This window comes from Barbus barbus (assembly GCF_936440315.1).
Source record: "Barbus barbus genome assembly, chromosome: 9".
Lineage (NCBI taxonomy): Eukaryota > Metazoa > Chordata > Actinopteri > Cypriniformes > Cyprinidae > Barbus > Barbus barbus.
In genome coordinates this window covers 21,516,133-21,527,933 of record NC_136737.1, presented here as the reverse complement: position 1 = coordinate 21,527,933, position 11,801 = coordinate 21,516,133, and the positions used below count along the sequence as shown (strand labels likewise).

The following is an 11,801-nucleotide window of genomic DNA, read 5'->3' as shown; positions in this document are numbered from 1 at the left end:
CCAAATTGGCCTCATCATGAAATGTTGGCTGGGATGAAGATGAGTAGGACTCTCCACTGAACACTTTCCCAGAAAGATGCAATGTGTATGAAGGAATCGAGGAAAAACAGCCCAAGTTGAAGCTGTAATTCTCCAGTGAGTGACGTGACGATGTTTATGTTGGAATCTGGTCATTACAGTAACTCTTATATCTCGAATATTCATGTAGGCCACGCTAACAGAAACTGAAAAACATGTAAATGTTTGAACATCATGATATCACCCATTTTTACGGCAAGAAAAAGGTGGATAGATTTAATTAAAAACAAATAAATGAAAAATAAAACAAATAAAAAAAATCAGATTGTGATGGTGTTTAGCAACATTTTTCTTCTTCTTCTTTTACATTTTATTCTTCTTCTTTCTTGAAATAGTTAACACTCCTGCCAGGTTGTTTCTAACAATGCGCTCTAAAAAACTTATTTTATTTAATTAGAAAACAGGTCTACTTTTGAAAGTTTCCGTCTGTTGGTGTATTTCCAGCATCTACCAGCAGGGGTTCAGAGGAACCGTGACCAGAAGCATCTAACAGGACCCGGACCTCCAGGTTTCTAGAGCGTGAGGAAGTGACGTACATTTGACATCATCTTTCTCCTGACACTGTGATGCATTTTTCGATATTTTTACTTGTTTTGGAAAGTCGTGGAAATGCAACCGTGAGCAAAATAATAATAACAACAATAATAATATGTATATAGCAATAAATAAATAATACAGAGAAACATCTAACAGCACCAGGTTTCTAGGGCGTGAGGAAGTGACGTACATTTTACATCATCTTTCTCCTGATACTGAGACCCCGGAAACGTGAAAACAGAAATACTTTCGGTTGCGTACAAAAGGCTATACATTATTGATTAACCATGATCGTCAGGTATGTTTATGATTTTTAATGACATTCCCAAACACGTCATACTCCCACATATCTGAACCTGCCGCGATCCGTAAAAAAAAAATACTTAATGTAGCCTGGTTTGCGAGCTCGTATTTGCGTCTGGCCTTGTTTGTTTTATGTTTTTCCCCCGTAAGTTAACTGTTTTATTGAAACTAATATTAAACAAAGCCTTTGGACATCATTAATAGACCTACATTAAACACAAATTAATTAACTAATTATTTACATGTGTATCTGTTGGAAAATTGCTAATTATTATTTTGATTTAGTTATTAGCAGTTAACATCTGCATGTTGTATCACTGTATTTTGTGTCCCGGTGCAGGTTTGTTTGATAGTAATTCAATAAGTTCTCAAGGTTTTAGCAGCAGGTTAAGATCCCCGCTTCACAACATTTACTACTGAATTATAACATATTTAGAGACGAGTTTAACAGGTGCATAAGGATGATTCATCAACTAATATATTGTTAAGGGAAATATTTGCTCATTTTTTTTTAATGCGTATTGACAAGTTAGTTGAACAAGGACTATTAAAAATCCCAGTTAATTACACTAATTATAGGAAATATACACTGCCTGAAAAAAGGTCACAATTTGGATTTTAAAAAAAGCAAATACTGAAGAGTCTAGGATTGAATATTTAGTAAAGTGATTAATATCTTTCTAGCATGTTATACGATTTATAACAAGTCTTTTAACTTGGGCTGTAAATACTTAATTACACAGTGTGGTGATTAATTAATCGAATTAATCACTTATTAATCACAAATCAAATTTGGCTGTGAAATTACCCACAAAAGATAATGTAAATCCAATATTTTGTTGTGTTATTCCCGTACCCAGAAGCGTGGTAAGGACATTGGTAAAACAATCCATGTGACATCAGTGCTTCAACAGTAATATAATGAAACTACGAGAATACTTTTTGTGCGCAAATAAAACAAAAACAACAACTTCATTCAACAATTCTTCTCCTCCAAGTCAGTGTCCTCTGCCATTATCGAGAGTACCATGACATATGCGTGTGCTTTCCTCTGCTCGTAAACAAGGCACAGTCAGAGACTATAGAATACCCAAGACGTGTCACTCGTATAGTTTTGAAAGGGGAAAAAGGCAACTCTCAATATGGACGCTCTGTCGATCAAAGCCCCGCCTTCTGAGCAAAAAAGCCAATCGCTAATCAGTAAAGTCAGCGCATCTGCCGTTAGATGTTACATGTGCACTGGTGTGTGTAGCCTGAGAAATAAGCATTTTTAACGCTATTTGAGCAAAATAAACAACATTTATGAAACAATTGTCAGATTTCATTGGTGATTTCAAATATGAAATTTAATCGTAAGCTTGGCGACCAGTTTTGGAGAATTTGATGTTTCTCCATTCAAAGAGATAGGAGCTGCACTTGCATGCCGAGAAGCGTTTCAAAGATGGCCGCAGAGTGACATGACTTGCTTTAAAGGGACTTTGGCGCAGTGCATGTGTTCAATATCAGCAGCAGTGATACTCTCGTGGTACTCTTGATAACAAAGAATCATTTTTTAACAAAGAATAATAACTTCTGTAACAAATGTAGCTATTGCTCATTGTTAATGCATTAACTAAGTTTAACTAATGAGACCTTATTGTAACGTGTTATCTGTTGTTCTTTATTATTCTTCTACAACCCTCTACATTGTGAGTAAATCACTTGCATATGCGACTAAATCTTCACTCTGGGCGACTAAATGATGTCTAATATTAGGCTAATAAATTCTCAGATTTTACTCACCAGTGTGTAAGTTAGAGGATATAAGTTTAGCACAGATATATTTTCACTCGCTGAACGTTCTGACTGAGCGCTTCAGAGTTTCACTCTCCATCAAGCGATCTGTACTATTTTTATCAGTTCATCTTAATGGATGCGCAGAGCAACTGTATTTGACGTACAGTAAACGACTCGCTGTCGCACACGCAAAGAAAGAAAGAGCGAGAGACTCTTACATAACATGCAGAATTGATGCGCTACATATAAACGATATTCTTTGTTGTATTTTCCTGTCAAAAGTTCCTTTGGAATTCTATATGGAATAATATACATATATATAGTATATCAGTCTGGCGAGTAAACAAAATAAATTTACTAGCCAATGGCGATTCAATTGCTAAGGTGTCCGTAGAGGGTTGTTTTGGAGTTTAATCTGTTTGAAACATTTGTTTACTTTATAAATTGTGTATTGCTTTATTGTATTTAAATCTTCAGTTCTTATTGTCATAAAAGTTATTAAACCTGTTATTGACAACAATTTTTTGCAAATAAATTTCAATATGATAATACCATTTACCATGATACTGTAACGGGGCGAACAAGACGTGAGACGTGCGGATCCAAGTGCAAGCATTTATTTATATCATAGTAAATAAACAGGCAGGGTCAAACAAGGGCAAACAGGTATGGTACGGGCAAGACACTGAGCAATCCTAGGGCTTGCGAGAGTTGACGATCAGCGAACAATATCCAACAGGGCAAGGCAGAGAGATAATCCAGGTATACGAGCAGTAGTCCAAGAGAGGTGCAAACAGAGTCCAAACAGCAAGGCAAAGGGTAAATCCAGGAAACATGGGCAAGAATCAAAACACTAGAAAAACACACAAGGCAAGACTATGACAACAAAATGGGTTCCGTATCGCAGCTAAAACTAGGAGAGTTATAAATGCAGAACAATACTGGAACTAAACAGAAAAACACAGAATGGCTTGGTAAGGCAGCTAACACTAGGGGAGTGATAAACGCAGTACAATACTCGGCAGAGAGGAAGAGGAAGTTCAAGGCTTATAAAGGGTGTGTAATCAGTGCAATCAGCTGTGTGATCAGAGCAATGTGAGATTGGTGACAGCTGTGTGTCGTTAGTGCAATGGTTGATGGGAATTGTAGTCTGAGGTGAAGTGCCAGTAGTGTAGTGTAGTGCAAGAGTCCATGCAGAGAGCGAGTGACCTCTGGTGGTGAGCGAATGGAAGTTCATGGCCAGGATTCGTGACAGATACAAGCTTTAGCAATTATCGAAACTTTGATAACGTCACATGCCTACAGTGCAGACAGCTTCATAATTACAGCGGGAGTTGTTTTGAAAGTGCTTAAACTTGCGCTAGATTGAAGTTAGTGATAATATTATTTGATGTTCTTTACTGGCATTCTGTATATAATTTAGTTGCTGTAGATGGGTTTATGATATGCTAGTTAGTTGGACTCAAGGGCACTTTAGCACAAGACCTCGAGCACCATGCTCCACCATGCATCAAAAATGTCTTAATTTGTTCCGAAGATGAACAAGGCTTTTATGGGTTTGGAACGACATGAGGGAGAGTGATTAATGACAAAATTTTCATTTTGGGGTGAATGTCTCCTACATTTCACTGCTGGTTATACTCTGTATAATTGTGTATGTGACAAATAAAAATCTTGAGGAGTAACCCTTTAAGGGGCCTCACAAATGTGTGGTAGTCCATAAAGTATAGTATATATAGTATATATACTACATATAGTATAACATAAAGTTACTGCGAGAGCTATAGAGAGTAGACAACTCTGTAAGCTTTCGAATGGCTCTCGCAAGACTTTAATGTCATACAGCGATCAGTCTGCGTAGCGCCGCTTCAAGACGAATCAAGGGACTTTAATCGAAACAATTTAAGAAATGTAAGATGATGACATATGTGGGGCGAGTGCAATAATTGCATTAAAAAACATTTTTCCATAACTAATTAATCAGATTAACACATTACATTGACAGCCCTATACTTTTAACCCTAACTAATGCAGTGTGTAACTTTTCATTTCTTAATGAACCATGTTAAACATGTACTCACAACGTTATCATTAACAGTAGGTGCGTTTACATGGAGCATTGTATTCTGATTATAGTCATACAGAAGTCCGATCTGAATGAAATGCTTTATTGCACAAAGCTTCATGTGCTTGTCAACTCCTAATAAGAGACAAAATATTAAGTCTGCATTTTAAAACAAAGAAAGGGAGAATGGTTATTAAGCAAAAACAGTGAGAAACTGTATATTCGTAGAGTGTATGCATATCAAAAGATCAAATCTGATTTGAAGCGTGTGACATATAAACACACATCAACTATTTATTTATAATTTATTTAGCGTCCATGTAAACACTATGTTTGGGTTCATCAGTCGGAATGCATTTCATTCCAATTAAAACAAAAAAGTGTCCATTGCCTTGTGGTTCAGTGTGCATGAGGAGTCATTTTCATACATGAATGTTTAACCCTATTGAAAGTCTTTGGGTTAACATAACTACAGCAGTGACAAGTCTGTGTTGGCTGAATATATTAAGGATAGTTAAAGATAACTTAAAACACTCTTTTAGATTTGTCCTTTTTAAGGATTTTTTTTTTAAATTATGATTTTAAATTAAATCTAAAAATATTTCAAAATATTTAATGCATTATTATTTAATTGTACTTGCTATACTACTTAAGCACAGTACTAAAACTTGATATAATAGTAATTTTATAATAAATCCCATCGTAATAAGAATTCAAAACTAGGGAGTGGAAATGGCAACTGAGCTAATGAGTGATCCTCTGCTGCCATCTACTGGATATGGTGGTAAATTTATGTAATTGTCATCTTAAAAGTCTTTGTTTTCCTCCAGGATTTTTGGCACGTTGTTTTATGTCATCTGAAACAGTGAAAAGTGAATCTTTAAAGTGGATTTTACAGCACAATTGTAGAGTTAAAATATAATAAAGGCTTTAATATAATGTATAAGTATTTAAAAAAAAAATAAAAAATTGGGGGGGGAGTGGGTGTTGCATGTCTTTTATCACATTTTTCACCCATGATATGTTTGCATCCCTGCAATATGGACACAAGTACATCTGATATTGTGGTTTGAGAAATAGAAATGTATGCACTGCATCAGTTAGGCTTAAAATAATCGTTCCCAAACATAACATGCCAGAAATATATTAATCATTGCAATAATGATTCAGTCCTAAAAGTATTTGCTTACTTAAATCAGACGACGGCGACTTCATTTATTTATTTTTAGCCAGGATTTTAATTAAAAGTATCATCAGAATAGAAATGTAATACTATTGCGATTTTGTAAGCTCTTAAGAAAAATAAAGTCATGTTTTTTATCACATTTGACTATCGATTGATTCTCTGTTTAGTAAAGGAAACGAGTTATTGTGAGCCTAACAGGATGCTTATCGATTAATGTTAATAAGATTAAGAATATCTAAAAACTTTAGAAATTAAGTTAAGAATGATAATGTGAGTAATGTGTTTTTTTGTTTAGAAGTGAGACTGCTGATATGGGGAGAGTTAACACTATTTACATATTAAGAAGTTGTGTAATTATCATTAATTTGAAACAAGGTATTAAAAAGCAGAACCACCAAACTATCAGTATGGGTATCACAGATGTCATTCTGAATAATCAGTATCAGTGCCAAAATTAAGAATTAAAGAACTTGGTATTAAGACGCCAAACACCTCGTCTTGAACACAACAGTAGGAAATTTCATTTAAATTTAAAAGACTAACATGTTTTATGAAACTAAACCTCGTTCTTATTCTTAAGCGATATGGGTTAAGTTGTATCGTCAGCATTTCTAATAATGCTTTTAGTTTGTTCAGCTGGTAAACTGAAGCTTCCTCTAAAAACTACACCATCTGGCTCTCATGAGTGTTTGATCACAATATTGAGTCAAAGTATTTCTAACCAGCATGCACCTCGTGGTGATGATGTGATCATCTCAGACGAGCTTATTGCTAGTGTGGTGATCTACTGGTTGAGCTACAGGAAATTAATGGAAATTATTTCTGTTTCTACAGATTCTACTTCATCTGTGTGTTTGCAGTGCTGATAAACAAAGGTAAGTATCTGAATGACATATTTAATATCCATGTAAAACATTTACTGGATTGTAATATTTCTAGATTGTTTTATTCTGCTTATTCCATTGAAAAGGTTTTAAACAAATCAATACCCGTTTTAGATTTTTTAGCAAAATGTGTCAAATATATTTTGTATTTAAAATAGTGCTGTCAAGCGATTAAGCGCAATTAATAGCATCCACAATAAAAGGTTTTATTCACATAATAAATGTATGTGTACTGTTTATTTATAAATACACACACATATAGTATATATTTTGAAAATATTTACGTTTATACATTTATATATTCATATTATTATATTGTATATTATATATAAATATATTTAATATGTAAACAACATTTTTCATAAATATATACATGTGTCTGTATATGTACATAAGTAAATACACAGTATACACACGTATTATGTAAACAAAAACTTTTATTTTGGATGTGATTAATCGTGATTAATCATTTGACAGCACTAATTTAAAATGTAACTAAAGTATGTTTTTGCCATGAATTTCCAAATAATCTGGCATGGCATTAAAACAAACATGTATGAATGTTATATTGTGTGTTTACAGTTTGTGTGATTTCAGTGTGTCTGCAGGTCACAGTAGAGGGTGTTATTGGTGGCTCTGTTGTTCTGCCGTGTTCTTCAGCTGAACATGATCTTAAACTTCAAGACATTAATGTGCACTGGAGACACAATGGCAGCAAGAATGTGTTTGATATAATCGAGGGTAAAGCTTCAGTAGAGCAACAGGACCCACGATACAAGACCAGAACTGAAACTCTCCATGATGAGTATCTGAAAGGAAACTTCTCCATCAAACTCAACAAACTTCAACACACTGATGCAGGAGAGTTCAGCTGTCTCATCTCACACTCATCTGAACATGAGACTGTGGAGCTGATCATCAACGGTGTGTAGTAATGGTTAATTGATATATTAATAAAAAAAAAAAGTTCACTAGTAATGGTCTGTTCAGTCTGAATGCTGCTAAAGACAGATCTGTTGCGTTTGTCACATTGCAGTAATCTTTCTTTCTTTTCTCTTTCTTTCTTTCATTCTTTCATTCTTTTTTTTCTTTGCAGAGACAATAACAGAAAATGGAACTAAATCACCTGATCAAGAAACCCCAAAACCAGAAACAGATTTGCTGTGGGTTTACATCACAGTACCTGTATTATTATTAATAATGCTTATAGCCGGTTTAATCATTGGCTTTAGAAAAAACATTCAAGCTGCTTTATTCTCTCCTGTCATGACTGAAGATAAAGCGACAGAAATAAATGTGTAAATGTTTCAAAAGTTATTTTACCTAAATTGTTACAGCTTTCATTGTTTCATTCTGGTGTCAGAGACTCTGTTTTGTGCTCTTTTATATTCTTGATATTTGCACCACGTTGCTCTTATTGTAAAACCACATGAGGTCTTGAAACAGGAATTTTGTTTAAAATTGAAGAATGAAAGATTCTGTTAATGTGTGCCTTAACAATTCTGTTTCTGTTCCACAAGTTTTCTTTTCTTAGTTGTGTTTGCAAATATTTATTTATTTTATTTATCTGATTCATTAATTCTTAATCCATACAGTTTGCTGAAGATAAACAGAAACATGGTCCTCAAGCATTCCACTATATACTTCTACATGCTTATTGTACAAATTGTATTTCCCTGTTGTTTTAACGACCCCCCCATTCAAGTCATTTAAAAAAAGTGTTTAGCATGAGCCATTACAGGAACATACAATGAAGAACATTATGTAATACATAAACACAATAAAAATATGTAAACTTTTTTATGAAGAAATAAGACATTATTAAGCTAACATTTAAAAAAAATCTTGCATGCATTATGTTAAGATGTATATTTCTGAGTTTCCACTATCTGACTCTATTATATTGTATGATGTCATTGGCTTCAATACTCAACACTGAGTATGAACTTGGGTAAAAAAAAAAAATGTGATCAATAAAGTGTATGTCCTAATTCAGCTCTGCATGTTTTATTTGATATTTATATAATAGATTATTTGCTCTTTCAAATTTGGGGTATAATGGAGTTGGTTCAATTACTGGTTTTATCTTTCTCTTTCCTTCCATGGCACACCATTGACTCTTGTCAGCCTTGTTTGTCTGCTTTGTGTTATGTTGACATTCAAACTATCGGACATTGAGTAGTGCTTATTTACGTTTCATGGAAAAATAAGACGCATTTTGTACATCTGAAGCTTAATACAATATTATACATTTGAGATTAATTAAATCAAACAACAGTTATACCATTCGGCACAAGAGAGGTAGTCTATACAGTAACTGTGATTTGTTTAGTTGGTCTTGAGAACAGACTTTAAGAACCTCTGGAAAACTGTGGTAGACTATTGTTCCTGATATATATATATCTTTAAAATTAAATTCTTGATTTTATACATTATTACATATAGTTGAATGTTACTCAATCTTATTTTGATGAAATGGGAACAAAGATCGTAAACTGAAAATGTCAGCAAAGATAATAATGGGTGAATTTAATCAGTAACTTACGTAAGTATGAGAGTGAAGCTTCCTTTCATCAGCTGCACTGGAAAAACTGTATTCTGGATTCTGATTCTCAAGTGAAAGGTTTCTCTGAATGACGTCTCATATTCCTGCTGTCAATGAGTCTTTAAAATGATGCCATGCCATGACTTGAGTTTATCGTCACTGTAAGAGCAGGACAAGAATGCAGAGATTCCAGTCCCATCCTGAGAGAGAGAGAGAGAGAGAGAGAGAGAGTGAAACAAGTTAGTTAAAACAACAGGGAAATACAATCTGTCTTTTCCATGAATTTGCCATTCTAATTATATTCACAGTACCAACAGATGCAGCTGATAGAACAGAATTACAACACTTACTCTCTTCTGAAAATATTAAATAGTTTTAATGTTTTCATCCTGATGGACTGTTCAAATCTCTGACAGTCTGATGGGAGGAAAGACTTTAATTTAGGGATTTTAAGACCGTTCACAAAAATCAGACAAGCATGTTATTTTTGACCGGCAGCTTGCAATGCTTTTATAATAATATAAATATTTTGAAGTTCTTTATCAATAATTGCACACTGTTCATTGAAATTAATCAAACACTGTAAATTTGTCAAAAGCTATTTATTGTGAATTGTCTCACATTCCTGCTGTCGTTCTGTCTTTAATAGCCTACACTGTCATGTCGTGACTTCAGTTCTGTGAGAGAACACATGAATGCAGATCTTCCAGTTACACCCACATTTGTGACGTTCAGAGAACCTGAAAGAGAAAAAATAATAGAGAAAAAAAAACATTATTTTCAAAGTTTGCGGGATTGATTGATCACTTGTGTGCTTATATGTGCTGTGTGTATTTTAATTCAGTTAAATCTTTTGGGACATTGAAATGTGTTAACACCTATTCTTTGTTATTGTTGTACTAATATGTGTCTTTAGTGTTATTACTTTTAATTTCACTTGATTTTGTCTTATCTGAGCAAAATAGTTTGTTCTGCTTAGTCTGGTTCTTACATGTAGATGAAATCCGTTTGCTGTGATGTTTTACATGTATTAGTATTTCACTAAACAGAACATAAAAATGTTGTATTATATTGTTATAATTATATAATTATATTATATTGTTGTTGTTATTTACAACTATTATTATTATTACACCAGGTCACCTTCCATACCATACAGAACCAAAACCAATGTAGCCTTCCATGTTCTTTAAAGTGCTATTGTCCTCTGCTGCCCTCCAGAGGCTGTGAAGGTAAAAGGTGTACTTATTTTCCCATTGTAAAATATGTTGGATAGCTAGTTACGCACACCGTATTACACAATGGTAAATCTAATTCAGAAACGGCTCTAATAGGTTCAGTTAGTTCATTATGTGAAAGATTTATTTCAAACCAGTTCCTCCTGTCCACACAGCATGTTTTCTGTCCCAATTGCTGTTACGAATCCTGGCCATGCACTTCCGTTCACCCACCACCAGAGTTCACCCGCTCACCACATGACTTTTTCACTCACAACACATTGGACTCAATTTCCCATAATCCTTTTCACTGACGACATGCACAGCTGTTCACTATTTCGCCCACACCTGATCACCATTTCTCAATCAGTATCGCACTATTTAACCTGGGACTTCCTCTTGCTCTCGGCCAAGTATTGTTAGCGTTTATCACTCACCTAGCGATAGCAACTTTACAGAGCCATTGTCTTAGTCATAGTCTTGCCTTGTTTTCCTGCCGTGTTTGACCCTGCTCGTGTTTCCTGGATTTACCCTTCGCCTCTGCCGTTTGGACTCTGTTCGCTCCCCGTTTGGATTATTGCTCTCGTCTCTGGATTATCTCTCTGCCTTGCCCCTTTGGATACTGTTCGCTGATCGTCGACCCACGCTTGCTCCACGGACTGCTTTGTCTTGCTCTTGCCATAACTGTTTGCCACTATCTGACCCTGCCTGTTTACTGATCATGTTTTATAATAAAGCTTTGCATATGGATCCGCACGTCTCACGTCTCGTCAGCCCCGTAACAGAATACTCGGCCACACAAGGATCCAGCGGCTTTTCAAGAGGACATTGGCCAGGTATGGACTCTGCATGACTGTTATTAACCCTCGAGCAGGGCTCGCAACCGCTCGAGGATTATATTCAGGAGTACTTAGACCTCGCCTACTTTTTCTGATCTGCTGGACTACGCACTCATAGACTTTTTTTGTGAGGGCATTAATCAGCCGCTCCGGTCACAGTTAATCCGCGAGGGTCCCCATTCATCTCTCAGTCAATTTATGGACTATGCTTTGCTGTGTGTGGGCTCTTCTTTTACTGTGGGTGTCGCGGAGGAACGCGACACCGCACTCACTCGCAAAATGGCGGCAGCAACAGCAACCCCTTCATGTCATCGCCGTCAAGCCAGAGTCTGCTCCCGTCAAGCCAGAGTCTGCTCCCGTCAAGCCAGAGT

The 11,801-nt window shown here is 35.3% G+C and overlaps 1 protein-coding gene across 1 annotated transcript in view; it reads left to right on the top strand.

The window, feature by feature from the left end:
- Positions 1–838: 838 nt before the first annotated feature.
- Positions 839–11,801, top strand: part of LOC306875199 (sodium channel regulatory subunit beta-4-like) — a 57,826-nt gene continuing 46,863 nt past the window's right edge. The window contains exons 1-3 of the mRNA XM_079425660.1: positions 839–913; positions 6,780–6,820; positions 7,427–7,753. Of these exons, the coding sequence (XP_079281786.1) occupies positions 903–913; positions 6,780–6,820; positions 7,427–7,753 (379 nt within the window). The 5' untranslated portion in view covers positions 839–902. The remainder of the gene's footprint in view (positions 914–6,779; positions 6,821–7,426; positions 7,754–11,801) is intronic.